Here is a 21,123-nt window from a genome sequence, read left to right on the forward strand (position 1 = left end):
ATCAGCCTTCCTTCATGTAGATAAAGGAATGTCCCCCAGATTCAGCATTTAACACATTTGAGCCCTGAACGTCTTCAGATCTAACAAAAGACCAAACTGGGTGGAATTCATCTAATGAACTGTGGATAGTATCCAGCTGCACAGATATTCCTTAGATTTTTCTTGAACGTATTATGTTGTATTATATTTACACGTTGGCCTTTTGATCAGAGGCACTACATTACCACCATATTTGGATCAATACATTTTATGAGGATACCTTGAAATATATGTTTTTTTAAATGTTATATTCATTAAGAAAACTGTAAGCAATGACTGAAAACTCATTTAATTTCTACTTATGTGAAGTTACTGTTTCAAGTGAAACATCTTCTTCACTTATATTGATTACATATGTTACATTAAACCATCCCCAAAACATACAGAGTTCCATCATACCTAAACCACTGTACCACCTTTGCACCTAATTTCTAGCTACATCTACCTCCCAATTTCACAAAGGACTTTACTATGACTAGTGTATGATTCTATGCACTCTGCAAGTCCTCACTCATTTTGGTTGTTCTCTGTATCATGTGATGCGTTTAAAAACCAATGAAGAGAAATGCTTTTCACCCGTGAGCAAGGTGGAAAGTACACCAAAAAGCTTTAGGTGTTTGTTTTTCTATATCACTAGTTGTTCTGATGGCTGATTTTATGGGTTACATGGATTAAATCTATCTGAAGCACACTGTAGGAGTGTGTGTCTTCTCTCGGCTCATGTTATATGTATTAAAAACACTTCCCATCCTAGTAAACTGAAAAACAGCACCCACAAAAAAGACTAAAAAAACTGCTGAAAAAAATAATAATAGCACACAACAATAAACAAAAATGTTATACTATTATTATCTAAAAACACATAATACATTTAATTGACTATAAAAATTAATTTAAAATGTATATAATCTATACGATACTTCATGAGAAAAATGTCAAAACTGGTATGTTGTCTTTTGATATGGTTGAAGTCTCTGGGTCACAGAGCTTCGCTGGATGTGTCTTTGACGAATAAAATTTGTTTACAAAATGTATATAATCAATAATTCAACTAATTAACAGTTAAATAATATTTTTTAAATCCTATTAAAAATGTATCGATAAAATAATTTGTAATTAATAACTAAAACAACAAATTAAGATTTATAAAATAAATACACTATTTATAAAAATATATCTATTAAAAAAATTTACCACCCTATATCCAGAGAACCCCAACAGTCTGCCAACAAATAAATACATTTTAATAAAATCTGAAAAATATGATTTCAAATATATTAGCAAAGCAAAAATATACACTATATTAAAAATAGTTGCACACAAGTAACTTTAAAATAGTAAGTTATAACACAAAAAGTAATGAAAATAAAATATTTCAAAAATTATTTAAATCCAACTATATCAAAATGTATATTAACCACTTTAAAAAATGATATTCATATCTGGGATTTTCTGGACCATGATATTCTTGACATCCCAATATTTTTGACACTATAGGGCTAATTATGATGTCAGTGCGTCTGACACCAATGCCACGTCGGTGTCGGACCCACCGACATCTGCCCCTCAGTGTGCCCGCCGCATAACGATGCTGTGGGCGGAGGCATCGGGCGGAGGGACTTCCAACAGGCTCAAGGAGCCCGTCACTGTGTCGGAAATGCTCATAATCTGTTAATGATGGCAGCTTTGCCGTCTGGATTTTTATGTCAGTTTTCAACAGCCTTTCCATTTTGGCCCATCTGACATGGAAAGGCTGTTGAAAAATTACTTAGGAGGCCCCTAGCAGGGACCCCTTCCCACCTGGCCCTCGCCTATAGGGCCTGTTACCCCTGTAGCGTGTGGCGGATGTTTACAAACACCCATATTGCCATGGCAGTTTGTGCTGCAGGCCTTTTCCACCCATGCTAGCAAGCCTTGCAACCAGTCCCAACAATACTTCATTGTGGTCACATTCTGAAATTGAGAAGTCATAGAGGTGATATTGAATTTTCAAATAAAATTTTGAGAACCACATTTAAGATATTGAGTTGCCTCATTTTGTTTGTCATCTTCTCATTGGGATCAGTAAAAAACTTTATCTAAAATGAAAGGAGCAGTACCCTCAATATAATAAAGTACATGCGCACGTCAACTATTCCTCAAGGTCTTAGGTTTAGCAGTGTAGGTTAATTTACCTTTTGCATCTAAATGTCCAATGCAATTATGATTTGAAAGTTGCAGGCACATCAGTATAGTTATATTTGTTTTTCTTTAACCTCTTTGGTGCCCGTGACGAGCTGGACTCGTCATGGGCCGCGGTGGCGCTGTGCCCATGACGAGTCCAGCTCGTCACAAACCCCGCCCGCTAATGCAACGGCCGGCACAGGGCGGGGAAAGGGGCGGGCACCGAAGGGGTTAAAAGAGAACAATCTTTGGCACTAATCTTTTGGACAACCAATTAAGGGGCATATTTACAAGGCAAGTGGTGGAGTGGGGCATTAGCGTTCTTGGCTTAACGCCTCACTCTGCCACTTCAGAAATGCAGGGCTGCACCATATTTAGAAGAAACTTAAACTTAGCAGCCTAGCGCCAACGTGGGCACCCTGCACCATAGTGCAAGGGTGACTGCGTTCAGGGGAAGATTGTTTATGTACAGGAAGGTCCCCCTTCCTGCACATAAAAAATCTTTAAATGCTGTTATGTAGCTTCTATGTGTGCTGCTTAATGCAGCACACATAGAAGTTGCAAAACGGCACTTTCAAAAAATGATTGTTTATGTGCAGGAAGGGGGACCTTCCTGTACATAAACAATCATTGCCTTTTGCTGTTTCCATGTGTGCTGCAAAACGCAGCACACATGAAAACAGCAAAAACTAGGAGAAATTGAACATTTCTCCTCGTTGCACCAGGGTAAGATCAGGTTTTCCCTGGTCTTAATTTTGGCGCTGCTACTATTTACGCTGCCCTTGTAAATAGGAGGCAGCGTCAAAATCAATGGGTGTTGCGGTTGAACGCCCACAGAAGCATCCATTACCCTCCCATTTCACGCTAAGCATAGCTTGGAAGGGGGCCTTATTTACAAGTCAATGCTAAGCCATTTTAAGCGGCTTAACGCTGCATTGTAAATAAGGCAAAGACCCTATCGCCACAGGAATGTCGTAAAAAGTGACATTCCCTGGGCGATTGGGGATTATAAATATGCCCCTAAGTATCTAAAGTGTACATGCGGTTCTTAGCGCAATGGAAAATGGAGAGCGCTCCTTTAGTGCAAGTTACACAGTTTAATATTAATTGTAATACATGTTAATCTGTTTGAATTCGTTTTATTGAAGAATTTCTTATATATAGATAATATTATTTGTACTACAGCTTTATATATTTCACTTTTTCCACCCAATATGCATATTAACACTAAATTTGGGAGACATATATATCTTTACTTCAGAAATTTACAAATCGTCTTTACTTTCTAACTCTACAAAACTTAGAAAATAAGAGAAAATAGAGTTATAACCCATAATGGATTCAGGAATAGTTGTTCTACCGTTGGGCTATTTCTATAAACCAACTAACCTGACATTCCAAAGACCAAATTTAAATCAAAGGGAGATTCGCCCGTGGAAGAATGGGGGAGTTTCGAGGAGGATGGAAAATCTGACCCTTGAAAACCGATTTGTGCCATTAACTGACCTGGAAGAGTGTGATTGACTACATCAATCCACTACAACCACTCAAATTAGCCCCGAAAGACTAGAGCTCCACCTTCCTTCCAATGAAATAGTTTCGATCGTGAGTGAACCACAAAAGGAGCCTAGTAAATGTTTCCTAAAGATAACCTCATGGAATTTGGCAGGCATTATGCAAAAATTAAGGAATGAAAACTGGTTAAAAACGTGGCAAGACCATGATATTATATGTTTCCAGGAGACGTGGTCGATTGACCCAATTTTTGTAAATGGATATTGCTCCTATCAAACTCCAGCCAAATTCTCACCTTCGGGGAGGGCCAAGGGGGGTATTCTGACCTTAATCCTGAACAATTTCCCAGGAAAGGTATCGAAATTCGAATCTGTAAGTGAAAACTCCAATATTCTCACACTAGAGATACATAAAGAAGGCATGTTGCTTTTAATTAATACTTATAACAACGAAATTGGCCCAAATAAATATGCTATTGTGGAAGAGGTCGACAAAGCGATAGAACACGGCACAAACAATAGCAGCAATTGTCCTTTTAATCTTCTATGGGTGGGAGATTTTAATATATATCCCTGTAAATACAACACAGTTCCTATTTGTGGTTTAGAGGACCTGGGGGAAGAAAGCCTTAACCATTTTATGCACAATGAATATGGCAACTGCCTAAATAGGATCCTAGCAGAGAAACTTGGTAATCATGGGTGACCTAGAAGCACTATCAAGGAAAATGGGTGGAACCTTCCTACGAAACGACCGAGAGTCAATTATTGACTATATGTTAGTCACTGCCCCTATTAGTTTAAGAGCCACTAGGTTGGAAAACCAATTTACAATTTATAGTGACCATGCTCTGCTATCACTACAGATAAAAACAGCCAGGGTGGAATCTCCAAAAATCTTAAATATAGATACCCCAATAGTGGCAAGAAGAAATTTAATACAACTAAAATGGGCTCATGTTAACCAACCTAAACTGACTGTGAAAATTGTATCTGCTACACTTAATAATATAGCAACATGTCTAGATCCTGAGACCGAAGTAGACGAAATGGTAAAGGCCTTTTGTGATCTCCTAGAGCAGGCAAAACTGACCCTTACACGTTCTAAAGATATTAATAAGAAATCTGAAAGGGGATGGTTTGACTCACCATGTTCAGCGGCAAGGAGAGCTTTGATCCATGCTCTGAAAAGTAGACCCAGAAACCAGGAAGAAATTAAGGAACTGCGGGTTAAATACAGACTTAATAGAAGAAATAGAGAGAAGGCATTAAAAGAAACTATACGGGAGGACCTTAGAGAGGCAGCAAAAATGGGAAACAGCCGCGACTTCTGGAGGATAATAAATGCACCGCATTTTAAAAATCCTGCAGACCCTACAGTAGACAACAATGTAGATGAGGAAGCTTGGGTAGCTCATTTTGAGAGTATCTTCGCCTCTACCCTCCAACCCCCTGTTCTAAATATGGAAGATGATCAACAGGCCTCTTCTTCGTTCTTCTCTCTCAGCGAAGTAAGGAAGAACTTGTTGTTGTGTAGTTCAGGCAGGGCCCCAGGCCCGAACGGTGTACCAATAGATCTCTTTCGGGGAATTCCAGACCTATGGGCACCATTATTGACGAATGTGATGAACAGCATAATTCGAGCTGGCCCCCCTCAATCTTGGTCTGTTGGTGTTATAGTCCCTATATTTAAAAAAGGGGACAGATCTGACCCAAAAAACTACAGGCCAATTTCCCTGCTGGACACGACAGCGAAGCTAATGGGACGGCTTCTCCTCTCTAAGCTAGAGAATTGGGCCAAAGGTAAGAATATTCTTATGCAGGCCCAATATGGTTTCCAGCAGGGAAGGGGCACTGTAGACCAGTGTCTAAACCTGTCACTTATAATAGAAAAATACATCAGGATGAAGGAGGGGAAGATGTACATGGCTTTCATGGACTTGTCGGCAGCGTTCGACTGTGTGACCCATGAAAAGCTGTGGACTATCATGAGGGAGATGGGAGTCGACCAACTAATTTTAAATTTTATTAGACCGATGTTTTCCAACGCTATGGCCTCGGTACGTTACACAAAAAATGGAGGCTGTACACGCCCATTCAAAATCGCCAGAGGAGTTAGGCAGGGTTGTGTTCTTGCGCCATTTCTCTTCTCCATTTATACAAATGGAGTAGAAAAAGCCCTTATCAAGTCTACAAGAGATGTTCCAATATTGAATTCACAACCTCTACCTATCTTGGCATACGCAGACGATGCGGTGTTGATGGCCAGGACTGGGTCCGGCCTTCAGCACCTCATATCTTCATATGTATTGTTTATGGACTCACTTGATTTGAGGGTGAACCGTACCAAATCCTTTGCTGTGATAGTGGGGGCAAGGAAAAGAGAGAGAACACCATACCTCCATGTGGAGAATGAGAGGATTGAGGTGGTGGATTCCTTCCCGTACTTGGGGGGTTCTTATTGATAAGGATTTGGCATAGACAAAACTAGTGCAAGGACGCAGAGGGGTAATGGAAAGAACCCTGTCGGCAGTAAAGTCCTTTGTTAAAAAACTGGGCGATAGGCCATTATTGCCAATAAAACAAATGTATCAGGCTAAAGTTACAGCAGCAGTGACGTATGGGACGGGGGTATGGGGTACTGTCGAAACGGGTACACTGCAAACTATAGAAAACAAGTTTTTCAAGTCTATAGTTGGCCTCCCCACCTCGACCCCTAACTACATTTTGCACTTAGAACTGGGACTCCCCTAGATCACCGACTCAATACAATTGGCCCCTGTCCTTTTGTGGCACGCAATCTGGAGAAGGGACACACTCCCCCTGACACACACAATAATTAAGAATTGCTTAAATATGGGTAAGTGGAAGAGATACAGATGGTTGTGCTATGTAGAAAAACTCCTAAACAAGATTGGGTTACCCGAACTGTTTCAAGTTCCAGATGAATGTAGAAAGATCTGTAAAGAAAAGATCAAAAATGTATTTAGGATGAGGGTAGAGTTTGAGAGAAGGGATACTTATGGTAAAAAGCAGGCAATGGTGAACTATAGATCAATCCCCCCAGTGATAGAGAGGGGATATTTCCTTTATCTTTCAGACGTTACAAATGCACATCATAGATTCATATTGATTTGGTTTCGTCTGAATATGATCCCTGTTATGTTAGGTTACCCTGGTAAAACTTATACCTATGCAGATTTAACTTTGTGCCCCTGTGATGGCTTGTCAAGACAAACTGATCTGCACCTTGTTTTATTCTGCAACTTGTATAAGAAGGAGAGGAATAGTTACTTAAAACCGATATTGCAGAAGATGAATTTGAAACAATGTAGGGTGGCACTATATTTTTTAAAGAGTCTATCAGATCCTCTGACTTGTTTTACATTAGCTTCGTTTCTATGGGCGTGCATGAAAAAAAGGAAAAACCCAGCACTAGAACCAATTACTGGATGAAAAGTATGTAATAGGAGTAAAACCATGGAAACGGACAATCCTTTATAGATTTAATTTTAACATTTTTAGTAAGATTAAAATGAACTATTGTATTTTGGATTTTAAATTAAATTGAATATCGAAAATTGTTTTTTTTATACATGTACTTTTATGATAATTTTGTAATTGATCGAATAAAGGATTTTGATTGATTGATTGAGTTATAACCCAAGCTATTGTATCACTGAAATATCCCATTCACTGAAAACAGACCTTGGCATATTCACCAAGGTAAACTTACTTATACTTTTGTGTAAGCTTCCTTTATTTTCCTATTCACAAAGGTATTTTACGAGTAGCATTTTTACGATTTCGGAGTCTTTGTGAATAGGACAAAAAAATGCAAACTTACACAAAAGTGTAAGTTTACCTTTGTGAATCGGGCCCACAGAGTCAGCAGGCCCACCATCCCATTACAAACCAACCAACATTTGGTTCCTTTTGCAAGTTCAAACTCCTAAGCAGGGTTTGGTTTCAGAATACAGAAAATCAGTCTCCCTGTTGTGCTGAGAGATTTCTTCCAGCACTTGAGTAACATTGATACTTTTTTCTCGCCTAGTCCTGAACAGTAAGAAACTTGCCCATAGGTAATAGGATGCCCCTTCTGATGTCATGACTTGTAGTAAATGAGATCAAGAACAGTCATCATGCGGCTGTGATGTCAATCTATTGCCATCATTTCAGTTGAAATCACACCTGAGATAGGAAATTATTTCTTAGATCATCAGCACTTTGTTATTTGATGATGCGTATTGAAGAATTCAAGTGATGCTGCACAGAAGCAGACCCTTTGCAAAGGTTCATTGGTCACCTTTTAGTTGCTGATTGCTGTGGTCTGGTAATAATCTACTACTGATGAGGTGAATCGTTTGCCCAGACAGTATTGATGCGTATTAAAATGACACGGTATTGAAATAATATTGTTACACAATGTGCCGATTTACCTTGCATAATGTGCTATATTTGCTGCATAATTTATTCAACCCTGATGCATAAAAATTAACACTGATGCATAATTTTTTCTGCCGTCGACGCTTAATTCTACTTACCCTCATTATAATCTATTTTACAAAGCTTCCATTTCTGTCTGTTTCCCACTGGTACCTCTGGGCTTTTGTTCTTTGCTCTGTCTTTTGGCCTTTTGTGCCTTCATTTAGTTTAACCATGAAGGTTTGGGAACTGCTCTCCTGCCACATTAACTGCTGAAATAATGGCAGAACACTGCACTGCTGTGCCAGGCTTCTCATCTTCAGGCCTTAACTGACAAGTTATCTTGTTTTTGGAATTCCAGCGCACTCGTGCACGGAGGGCACCATGGCGATGGTGTCACAGAATTGGCTGCTACAGCCTCATTGGGCACATGAGGCCAACTCAGGGGAATCTGACAATACAGCCTGAACTGATCTCCAAGTACCCTGGTTTTGAACAAGGCGAAGGGGTGAATAAAGAAATAATCCCCCCCCCAGCGAGAACTCATCCTGGCAGGATTCCACATATTTGACTTATATCTTGGAAGATGATGTAGATAAATAAGCTGTCCTGTAATGTTATGTGATGGAATGAGGAAACATCCTTTACATCGCATGTCATTACAATGCAGCCATTACATCGCATGTCATTACAACGCATGTCATTACAATGCATGTCACTACAACGCAGGCATTACATCGCAAGTCATTACAAGGCATACCATTACAACGCATAGTACCCCTACACTATCCGACACTTACCCTACTGTTGCACTCACTGGAGTTAGAATAGTAATTGTTACCCCTACACTATCCAACACTTACCCTACTGTTGCCTTCACTGGAGTTAGAATCGTAATTTTTACCCCTACACTATCCAACACTTACACTACTGTTGCACTCCCTGGAGTTAGAATAGTAATTATTACCTCTACACTATCCAACACTTACCTTAAATGCGATGTAATGGTATGCGTTGTAATGGTATGCGTTGTAATGGTATAATGCTATTTAATGGAATGCGTAGTAAAGGTAGTTTCTAGAAATGCGAAGTAGTGGCATGCGATGTAAAAGAATGCATTGTAAAGGATGTTGCGATGTAAAAACTGCATTGTAAAGGCATGCGTTGTAAATGTATGCTTTGTAACTTCATACATTCAATGGTATTAAATGGGCATTCTTTGTGGACATCTGATTACCTATTTATTAAAAATGTTATTGGTACTTGTAAAAAAATAAAATAAGTGGAGGGACCATGGTTTTTAGGAACCTGTCACCGGTGATGCCGAATGCCGGGGTTGCTGAATACTAAGGCTGCTGAGCATAAATTCTACCTCATGTCTCTTTCTTCCACCACCCTACTGTTGCTGGTTCTTTACTTGCCGTTTGCAGATTCTTTTTATCCCTGCGGTTTCTATTTGTCCCTGTTTTGCTATTTTCTCTTCTTCTTTCCTAATGTCTTTCTGTTCCTCTTTGTTTAATCCCTTTGTCCCTTGCTTTCTCTTTCTTTTGTCAAAATCGGATGAAAAATGAGTTGGGTACCAAAAAATAAGTGCTGGTGCCAACACAGACACAAATTAATCACTAGACATGTTTTCCAAAACAAAATAAAAAATAATGTAATTGAAATGTAATTGTTCTTTCTTGCACACCTCATTTTATGGAGTTTACATAAACTAACAAATAATGTTAATTGTTCTTTCTTGCACACCTTATTTTTATGGAATTTAATAATCCCTTTAGGTACAAAGAGATGATTTCTTTCTTGAGATTATCATAGGACTATGCCATTTTTTAAGAAGTGAGGGTAGATGCAGTGAGAGGAGTGGTTCATTAGTGAGATAGATGGGGATTGAGGGGGGAGAACATATTGATTATTTAGGCGATAAATATGTGTATGGTGGATTGTTTTACCAGAGTATAAAGAGTTGTATCCGGAAATTAAATGAAGAGTGAGTTGTCTGTGGAACTGAACGTGTCCGAATTTTAGGTACAGATGGACATGTTATCCTGGACCTACCAGTAGTTTCCACTGCTTTTTAAAAAACATTTTATCCGAGGTGCACCCTTAGGCAGAGCACTTATTTGAGATACAAATGAAACATATTTACATAATAGGTTTGTAAGAATTAAGAATATTATACAGAAAATACCAATTTTACACACCAGAATGTAGAAGTAGTGCTCTATGTGAGAGAGGAGAGGGAGGGCAAGGAGGAGTTATAGGGGTTTCCTAATGGTCTTCATCGTTTCATAGACAAAAATAGCAAAATTATCAGCACTGTGCATGCATTGTGACATTAGTCCAGGGGTCTCCAATAGGTCGACAGCGAGCTACCAGTAGGTCTCAGGCTGAGTAGCACGTCCATGGTAATTACATGTGAGCTGGCTTGATGATATGCAGCTGCCAAAATGCTACGGTAGCACTGGAAAACACAGTGCACCGCATTCTGTGGCGCCTGAGAAGCTGAAAATGCAGGACCATGTAGCCCACACTTCTGAAAAGGTATTTCTTTTCTTTAATTTTCTTTTGCTACTTCTTTGTTTCTTCTTTTGCTGCTTTCTTTTTCTCCTTTTCTTCTGTACATCTTTCTGTGTTGTTAATAATTACTTTTTCCTCTTTCTTTGGCTCTCTTTTCTACAATTCTCTGTTCTCTCTTTCTCTCCTTTCTCCTTCTTTCTCTTTTCCTTCTTCCATTCGAAGATTCTTTCTCAACTTCTAGTCTGTTTCATATCCTTTTTCAGCCTGACTTTCAGAACTTCTTGCTGTCTTTGTTTCATTCTTTATTTTATTTTCTCCTTTCTTCTACTTCTCTCCATTTTCTCTCCTTAATCTTGCCATGTTACATTTTTTTTCTTCCCCCTCCTTCATTCTCTCCTATTGTCTCGCCATACTCTCCTTTCCTGATTTTCTCTTTCTTTCACTTTTTTTGTGTGCTTTTTTTCCTACCCTTCCTTCTCGACTTGTACTCTACTAGCTTTCCTTCATTCTGTTCTTTGCTCTTTCGGTCGAGCCTCTAGCGGCAGGACGCATGCGCTGCTCGCTCTGCGAGGCATGCAGTAATGGAGTATGGAGTGGAATCTGCGCCCACTCCCCCACCCATCTTTTTCATTGGCTTGTGTCTTTGTCCATTCTAAATGCTGCCTTCCGATTGGTTTATAGGCTGTTAGTCCCTCCTTATGACGGCCATGTTGTCATTTGTATCCTTCCATGGCTACTGGCTCCTTTACTTCGAGTGTTTTATTGTATGTGTTATTTAGATTGTGAGCGCTATTTTCTTCCCATGCCTTCTCGCCCTCCTGCCCCCCGCCCGCCCGCACTCCCGTTTGCAATGCAATAGGTCTTGCATAAATGCTAGTCCTATTGCATTGCAAATCGTTGTTTTTCTTATCGATTGCTCTTTCCTCGTTTCAGTCTTACACTTTTCTACCTCTTTCTTTTTTCTTTCTTCCTTCCCTATCACTTCTTCCTTTTTTTTCTTTTGTTCCTTATTGCTTTTTTCCTTTATTTGTTCTATTTTATTTAGCTTCTGTTTCTTTTTCCTTCTTTTCTTCTTCCCTTTTCCTCTTCCTTATGTATTTTCATTCTTTTTCTTTATTTTTCTGCCTTTTTTCATGTCTTATTTTTTTCATTCTATCCTTTTTGTTTGTTTTGCTTGTCCTTTTCTTTCTTCATCTCTTTTTTATTATCTTCTTTCTCCATTCCTCTCACGCAGTTTGTTACCCCACTTTTCTCTCTCTCCCCCTACTTTTCTCTCTCATTCACTCCCCCTTCTTAACTTCTTTTCTTTTTTTGTATCATCTTCTCTTTCTTTCACTGGCATTGGCCCTTCTTGCCCTAACTCTCAGAATGAGCAGTGCAAGTTAAGTATTTCACAATAGTAAGAACACAAGTCTAAATCAGACTTTCACCTCTCAGCATGATTCACAAACAAGGGACAAAACTGGTCCTTGGGATGCCAAAAATTAACATTTGCTATACAGCTCATGTGGCATTACTGTTTTATGCTCACTGTAATGTATTGTACAGCAGCATTTACACTTACTACTCCTATGTGGGGCACTGAAGTGCTTGCCTACTGAGTAGCATGCTACACCATGTAGGGATGTGTGGTTGGAAGGATGCTGTTTTTGTTTTCATCCTATGTGGCAAGTCTTTCTATGTCATGCGTGATGACAACTGAGATACGGTTATCGTGTTATGAGACTCAGCGCGTAGCAGTGTGTTGGATGAGGAAGTGTAAGAGATGGACACACAGTTTTATGTTTTTTAGTATGCTGTTAGCTTAGAACAGCTTTGCAGGTCCCTTTATGGTATTTCATATGATATAGTCACCTTAGCTGTTTACTGCAATGGGTTCTCCAATCTGAGATTGTAGATTTGTGGTCATGAGCTGGCATGGTTGTAGGGTGCCTATATGAAATGTAAAGAAGCAGTCAGATTGTATAGATATTTGGGACCTGCAGTGAATGGACTATTTTAAAGTCCTTCCAATTTGTCCAGTATTGTGTGACAGATCTCTTCAGTTATTCTGTGCCTGTTCATTTGGTGATGCTTGATATTTGGCTGTACAGTGCTGGTGATGAACAGCCCTCATTGTAGACATGTATTATATGAATATGGTATAAGTTATGATTTGGTCCCGACGGGTGCATATTATGGACTTGTATTGTTGTGGAGAAAAACTGTTATATATGGAAGGACATGACTATATGATGTCATGGTGACCCATAGGTCAGCATTTTTTTGCTAACCTGCTTAATGAACGCTGTTTGCTGGTTGAGTTGTTTGTAATTTGTGGATTGCAACCTTAGGATTTCGTTGAAGGTGTGACTGTTTTCTCTGCTCTGTTGCCCGTCTGCAGGTGGTGCATTTATTTACAAAATACCCAAGTTTTCAACTGTCTTTTAAGTGCATATGTTCCTGGGTGATTCTAATGCCAGCTGGTAGTGAGTAACACAGGTTGGCAACTTGTGCTGAGAAAGCAGTGCCTCCTATAGATTTCTTAAGCTAAGGTGGTAAGATGATAAGTAGTGCAAGCCTGCAGTGAAATGTTCTATTTGGCTTGTATTGCTTGAATTTAACTTGTAGGTATTACTTACGGATGCCTCCTGGGGTATAGGCCATCAATCCATCCCCAGCCATCTCTGTCTTGGTATTTTCTTTCAATCTGACTCCAGGTGTAACCCATCTCCATGCAGATAGCCTTGAGGCCACGGTGCCAGGAGTTTCTTAGCTTTCCTCTTTTCCTTTTCCCTTGAGGGGTCCAGGTCAGGGCCTGCCTGGTGGTGTTTGATGCAAGCTTACAGAATGTGTGACATCAAACCCCAGTGTCTTTTCATGATTTCTTCAAGAGCAGTGTTTAGCGGATGCTGTTGACCATAACCGAGGAAACTAACTGGGGGAAGATATTGAGAGAAATGGCCATACTTGAGGGCGGGGGAGAAGGTTTTCTATACAAGTTCGGGGCACCAAGGTTTTTTAAAAAGGTTCGCCTGAAAGTTCTAAAAGCAGCACTTATCGTGTGGTACAAGGTTAGATGCAGATAGGGGATTGGTTACTATTCTGAATCTGCTTCCATCTGTGATTCCCCCGGGCTGCCTGCTTGCTTAGAGGATAGTCTTGTGTTGCCTATTAAAAGGGCTGGCATCGCGATTTGGTCGGACCTTGTATCCTCAGATGGAATCCATCCGTGGGAAGTTTTAAGATAAAAAATAGGAAGCTCTTTTTCTAAATTTAAATATCTGCAAATGGCCTCCTGGTACACAGCTGAAAAAGAGTCTATGTGTGGTAATTGGGAAATTGAGTTTACTCTTCAGAATCCTAAACCTTAAAAAAGGAGGTCGCATATTGGTACAAGAAATTCCTTGATGCAGACAACGTAGATCTCCCTCCACAGTATGCTGCCTGGAACCAGTCAGCCTTGGACTCTAAAGCCGCAGACCTATATGATTTATCACTTCAAACCTTATATAAGTTTGTTAAACCGGCATTTTTAAAAAAGAATCATTTTAATGTTATTAATAGACTATACTATACCCCCGTGAAAATAGCTAGATTTGCCCCTCTAGTCTCCTCTAAATGTCCAAGATGTGACTTTTCCGCTGCTGATGATGTACATATATTTTTCGAGTGCTCTAAGCTAAGCGGGTTTTGGCAAAAGGTGGAGCGTGCTCTTGGCGCCATCTTTAAAGTTAAGATCAATCTGAATCTTTCTATAGTAATTTTTGGTGTGGATTCTGAATTGATGAACTTACTGCGGTCAACTCAAAGAGGCTGGTTATTATACCTAATTCTTATCGCCCCGAAGGGAGATATGCAAACTTTGGAAAGATCCTCGGCCCCCACTATTTGATAATTGGTTCAAAGCTTCATTTGGTTTGGCCCGTTTGGACCAGGGGCATTTAAATGATAATAATTGTAATATTTGGTCACAGCTTTTATCATGGGGTAGAGAGATAAGACTGGCCGAATGCCCCTTGGTCCTATGATTACACCAAGCTTTACACAAAGAAGATTGCCTGGTTAGGCCTAAAGTCAATGCAGTTGTAGAAGTCTGGGGTGCCCAGGTCGGATGGATGGCTTCTTGTCAGAATTGCAGAAGCTGAATGGTGAGATGAGGAGAATTTTTTTTAAAAAATAGCAGTGTTTAGCCAGCGGATTTGGAAGATTTTCATTAGACAGATGTTGATAAAGGTCTGGAGTTTGTTGGTGGTGGTCACTGTTGTACTCCAAGTTTCAGAAACAACAAGAACCCTGAGGTCTAAACTAGATGAGAAAAAGAACGAAAAGGTGATGTATGAATAACAAACAAAAGCCCAATTCACTAAGTGAGAGGGCAATCCCTTTTAAGGACGTAATCCCTCACTCACCCTGGGTGACATGCTTCATCATATGGGATTCTCCTCCCAGAGAAAAATCCTAGTTTCTCTGGGGGCTACAACCCCCTCTATGAGAGGGAGGAGCTCAGGGATGTTTTGAATGTACACTAAAAGGTGGACTAAATCCACATATGATGAGCTAATTCGTATGAGTGAGGGGTGCAGTGCTGACAAATTTGATTGTGCAGTGAAAAAAGTGTATTAAAACTAGTCACGGGACAGCAAGGGGAAGTTCTCTTGGCACAGCCGTGCCGAAGCTAGATTAAAATAGTGGACACCACCAGTCAAATGTAAACTGTGGTGGTAAACAACAAAGAGAGGTCGACATGTTTCAGCCAACACGCCTAAAGAGGCTCGGCTTTCATCAGGACCACAAGAGCTACTGCAAAATGAAGCTGTGTAAATCCTACACAGGAAAAAGGATACTGTGGACACCCAATGACAGAGCGGTGTTCCCTTCCTGAGCGGTTGCCAGGTGGAGGTTATGGTCCCACCCAGTTTTCACGGGTGATGTTAAGATGACAAGGTGATGCACACCCTTCAAGCAGTCATTGGGTGTCCACAGTATCCTTTTTCCTGTGTAGGATTTACACAGCTTCATTTTGCAGTAGCTCTTGTGGTCCTGATGAAAGCCGAGCCTCTTTAGGCGTGTTGGCTGAAACATGTCGACCTCTCTTTGTTGTTTACCACCACAGTTTACATTTGACTGGTGGTATCCACTATTTTAATCTAGCTTCGGCACGGCTGTGCCAAGAGGACTTCACCTTGCTGTCCCGTGACTAGTTTTAATACACTTTTTTCACTGCACAATCAAATTTGTCAGCACTGCACCCCTCACTCATACGAATTAGCTCATCATATGTGGATTTAGTCCACCTTTTAGTGTACATTCAAAACATCCCTGAGCTCCTCCCTCTCATAGAGGGGGTTGTAGCCCCCAGAGAAACTAGGATTTTTCTCTGGGAGGAGAATCCCATATGATGAAGCATGTCACCCAGGGTGAGTGAGGGATTACGTCCTTAAAAGGGATTGCCCTCTCACTTAGTGAATTGGGCTTTTGTTTGTTATTTATACATCACCTTTTCGTTCTTTTTCTCATCTAGTTTAGACCTCAGGGTTCTTGTTGTTTCTGGTACTTGAGTTGGGGATCCAACCCTGTGTGGTCTTAAAAAGTTCCCTTTGACCCTCCGGCTTTGAACCGTTTCTTTGCATATGTACTCCAAGTTTCTGCTGCATACAGAAAGGCCAATTTTACATTGGTGTTAAATAGCCTGAACTTGGGTTGCAGGGTTTGTTCCTTGGAGCTCCAGATCATCTTTAGTTGAACGGAGACAGCCCTTGATGTGCCAATTCTTGTCTTGACATCTGCATTTGTGCTGCCCGGCTTGTCTAGGACACTGCCCAGGTAGTGCGTGTAGGAAAGTAGGATCGTCTTCTTATGGTTACCCCCACTTTTTGCTTGATGTTACACTGCTTTGACTAGTCTGACTGGGATCCTGCTAATCAGGACCCCAGTCTATCTGCTTTCTCCTTTAAAAAATGTTATGCATGTACTTTGGTACACTCCAGATTGGATACTGGGGTACCCTTATAAGTCCCTAGTATATGGTACCCATCTACCCAGGGCATAAGTACCCCAGAGGCCTCCCATGGGCTGGAGCATGTATTATGTCACCCATGAGAGGCCATGCAAAATGGAACTACAGGTCTGCTATGACAACCTGTGTAAGCTGGTGCTTGCACCACTTACTTTAGATATAGGTTCCCTATATCTATAGGTCACTACACTTAAAACTTATAAGTCACCCCTACAGCAGGCCTTAACAATTCTGAAGGCAGGGTGCTGGGTTTTACGTGAGAGGGGGCCCCTGCATGAGCAGAGCCCCACTGCAGCCTTCTCAGAACATTCTCCCGGGTTGTTTGTGACTCAGCCAGACATATAGGTAGAGGTGCATTATAACCTCGCGGTAAATGCTATCTCGAAAAAGGCTGAAACAAAACATGTCGTGTTTGGAATCAAACACCTTGGAATCATACCTCCACACCGGTAACCAGTGTGGGAGGTATGATTCCACCCTTCTAAAGCAAGCTTCGTGAGGTCACTGGTCTATCCGGAGCCAGCCTTCTCGACCTAGTCAGCACAAAATGGATGCTGCCAACCAGAGACACATTTCTGCCCTCCTGTTGCTGAGCCAAGCTTGAGCAGAGGAAGGCAGCACAATAGGCACCTTGTGACCACCTCCCAGACGGGATTTAGTGTATTGGGGCTGGGTGGGTGCACTCTGAGAGTGCCTGAAAGTCTGCACCTAGGGCACATTTGGTGTCCCTGTGCATATTCCAGCTCAAACCAGTTCTGGGATCCGTTGGCACCTGCTCTGGCACGAAACTGGACAAAGGACATGGAAGTAACCTCCCCTCTGTCCTGACCCTCCCCTAGGAGGGTCCCATGAATCTGTCCAACCCTCTCCTGTGGGTACAAAGGGGCTTATCTGACTGTAGCTCTTTAGATTTTATGTGGACAAGATTCTACAAGAAGAAACCACTGAACTTCGACCGTCTGAACACTCTGGACTTCGACTGGGCCCGACTTCGTCTCCCTCTCTGTCAAAAGCTTTGTCTGTGCCCTTGATCCATACAGGCTCCATGCAGGACCTGTGGTGCATTAAGAACAACTGAAGAATCTCCCTTGGGTGAAGGAGTCACCCCCCTGCATTCGCAGGCACCACAACGCAACTGACCGGTCTGCTGCTCCTGAGCTCCTGCGGACTACGAAGGCTCCAGCAACACAGGAGGTGTGTTCCGAAGGTCCCTGAGGTTGATCTACCCTCTCAGCAAGTTTGAGGTCAGTATCCCTCGTTGGGACTGCATAACCCAAATATCTGTGCACCGCGTCTATATGAAAGTGCATATGCTTGTTGGCATTTCCAAAGCTTGTGCATTAGACTCCTTTTAGTCCTCACCTTGAGCAGTATTTTCACCAAAGAACTCCGGCCTCCTTGCACCGAGTTCTCTGTGGGCTGGTACTTTGTGATCTTGCTCGAAGTCCCCTCGCGACTCCTGTTCATTCAGCCAGTGGGTCCTCTTGAGGGTCATCTTGATTTCTCTTGGGCTTTCCTGGTTGCTCCAGACGTGTCCTGACTCCCATTGCTTGGTGAGTCCCCTGGACCTTGCTGGTCCACACGGTAACCTGCTTGACCTTCCTGCGTGGGTTGCTTTTGCCAAGGCTTGTTGGAGCCCCAGCCGGGCACCGTCCCTTCAGCACTCAACATCCTTTGTGGGACAGCTTGCATCTGGCTCCTGGTCATCATCAACATGTCCTGGTCCTCGTGGCTGCAGAGTCAAGCATCCCTTCTTCGCACCTGAAGCACCCGACATCGGTGGGCATTCATCTCTGAGCCCCTGGTCACTATGAAGTAACCCAGACCTTTCTTCAAGAATCCATTCAGGGATTTCACCTGACCCTTTTCACCTTCACGGCAGCGGCACTACTTTGAAGCCTTCCATAGAGAACAACGGCGGTTTCCTACGCCACTTCAACCTTAGACACCCGGCTCCTATGGGATGGGTAACTCTGGTACTTTGGTATCCATGGGTGGCGTGGCGCTCCAACCTCTTAAGTTCTGAAGGGTTTCCTAGAAGTCCTCCTAGAAGGGTCCTTAAACTGTAAAATTGCAACCACGTCTTCCCCATGGAATTGTACGGAGCCCGCGGTCGTGTTAGTACACTGCACCCGTCCTCTCTGGGGTCCCTATCTACTCACCTTGGGTGGTTCCTTGGGGTCCCAATGATTCTACTTGCTCCAGATCTTGTCTTGACCCGAGTTGTGGTCGTTATACCTCTATTTTAGTATATGGTTTGTTCTCCCCCTGGAGCCCACTGTGTATTGTGCTACTTATAATTGTTCTATTGATATCGTATTGTGTGCTTTGTGTTCTATCCTCGGGTAGAGGATACTAGCGAGTGTTATATTAATAAATACATATTTTACATAACTACTGTGTGGCTCTCCTTTCATTTAATTAATGCAAGAGGTGATATTCTGGTAAAACAAGCTGCTTTACATTCCTTCAAGATTAAGCCTGAAGGCTGCTCTCCACAGCTACCACTAGGATAGCTTTCTAAAGGTTATCTTTGACCTCATACATCATAATGGTCGTTTGGTCTGATCCAAGGTGCCTACTTTAATTAGTGGACAGCATATATCAGGCCAACCTCTCACAGTGTGTTGCCTTCAAAAGTGTCTACAGTTGTGCTGGCCATGTTAGCCTTCAGGATCTTGGGTTTTTTCCTGTGGATGTTGAGGCCAAGTTGTGCTAGTGTGACTGCCACATTGTCGATCTTCTCTTGCATCTGCAGATGGGTATGGGAGAGTATGGTCAGGTCGTCTGCAAAGTCCAGGTCGTCATGCTGCATCTAAGGTGTCCACTGGATCCCATTTCTTCTCTAGTCTATGGCCAGCAGGAAGAGAAAGGAAAGAGCAAACAACCCTGGCAGACTACGGTCCTCACTTGGAAGGAGTCATAGGCCATCTTTCAGGTCATTCCCTAGTAAGAGTTCCTGATGATTCTTATGAGTTTATCTGGCACATCGTAGTGTCCAAAGGGGCCTTCTGTCAACGCTGTTGAATGCCTTCTCGTGGACGATGAAGTTGACACAGAGGGGGAAGTTCCATCCCATCAACTGCTCAATGATGATGCACAGTGTTGCAATCTGGTCTGCGCAGGATCTATGTTTGCGTAAGCCAGTTTGCTGATCTCACAACTGAGCGTTGGCTTGCTCCTTCATTCTGTTCAGGATAACTCTGACTAACACTTTGCCTGGAGTTGATAAAAGAGTTATCCCTCTGTAGTTTGCGCAGTTCGTCATGTCACCTTTCTTGGGGATCTTGATGAGGTAACTTGTAGGTATAATGGCCCTTTTTCTCAGGAGGCTCTGTGGACAATGCAGAGTGCCTTGAACATTTCCCCTCTAGCTACAGTAGCCAGTGGAGCGATTGCATTGCTGGAGAATGTGGGTATCTTAGTTGAAGGTGGAGAAGAAGCTTTACGGCAGCATTAAGTAAATATGCTACCTCACTCATTTGTTTGTTGTGGGGGAATATGCCACAATATTTCGCATGCGTTTACAATGCATGGCATTACATCTTGGTTGTTGCAACAACCGCGTTGTTAGTTCACATACCGTTACAATGGAAGTCAAAAAAATGACTTACGTTGTAAGGGGCGCTGGATGTTGGAATAGTATAATTTACTATTCCAACTCCAGTCTGTGCGGACAGTAGGGAAGGTGTTGGATTTTAAATCCAACACCTTCAGCCCCTTACAATGCAAGTCGTTGTTGCGACTTGCGTTATAACGGTATGCGAACTAACAACACCGTCGTTATAACGACCCCGTTGTAACGCCATGCGTTGTTTCGCATGCGTTGTTAACGCTGTTTACCATTGTGGGGCTTTAGCGTGGATGTGTGCCCCCTCTGTTAATGCCTTTTTTTGCATGTGGCTAAGACACCCCAGGCTAGGCCATTCTCAGAATATCTGGTAAATGTGCTCTCCCTCCATAAACACGCTACCTTTATTTTTTATTTATTTTGCGATGACTCACCTGGTGCCCTTTTTATTATGGAGACTTGGCTCTCCTGTATAACTACTACTGTAATTGAAATGACCATTTCCACAGGCTATAAGATTTATAATTGTGTTTTTTTTACACCAATGAACTGGTTGGTTCTGAGTCTTTTGGGTTCTGCCTGCGCAGTTCGTCATGTCACCTTTCTTGGGGATCTTGATGAGGTAACTTGTAGGTATAATGGCCCTTTTTCTCAGGAGGCTCTGTGGACAATGCAGAGTGCCTTGAACATTTCCCCTCTAGCTACAGTAGCCAGTGGAGCGATTGCATTGCTGGAGAATGTGGGTTTCTTAGTTGAAGGTGGAGAAGAAGCTTTACGGCAGCATTAAGTAAATATACTACCTCACTCATTTGTTTGTTGTGGGGGAATATGCCACAATATTTCGCATGCGTTTACAATGCATGGCATTACAACTTGGTTGTTGCAACAACCGC

General features: G+C 41.9%; 1 protein-coding gene and 1 long non-coding RNA gene across 2 annotated transcripts in view; one reads left to right on the plus strand and one right to left on the minus strand.

The window, feature by feature from the left end:
* Nucleotides 1-9,808, plus strand: part of LOC146796217 (cathelicidin-related peptide Pt_CRAMP2-like) — a 106,123-nt gene extending 96,315 nt beyond the window's left edge. The window contains exon 4 of the mRNA XM_085628723.1: nucleotides 8,503-9,808. Within this exon, the coding sequence (XP_085484849.1) occupies nucleotides 8,503-8,712 (210 nt within the window). The 3' untranslated portion in view covers nucleotides 8,713-9,808. The remainder of the gene's footprint in view (nucleotides 1-8,502) is intronic.
* Nucleotides 1-21,123, minus strand: part of LOC146796218 (uncharacterized) — a 103,654-nt gene that overhangs the window by 50,305 nt on the left and 32,226 nt on the right. The gene's annotated exons all lie outside the window — the stretch shown is intronic.

The sequence above is a fragment of the Triturus cristatus genome, chromosome 10 (genome assembly GCF_964204655.1).
Source record: "Triturus cristatus chromosome 10, aTriCri1.1, whole genome shotgun sequence".
NCBI classification, from domain to species: domain Eukaryota; kingdom Metazoa; phylum Chordata; class Amphibia; order Caudata; family Salamandridae; genus Triturus; species Triturus cristatus.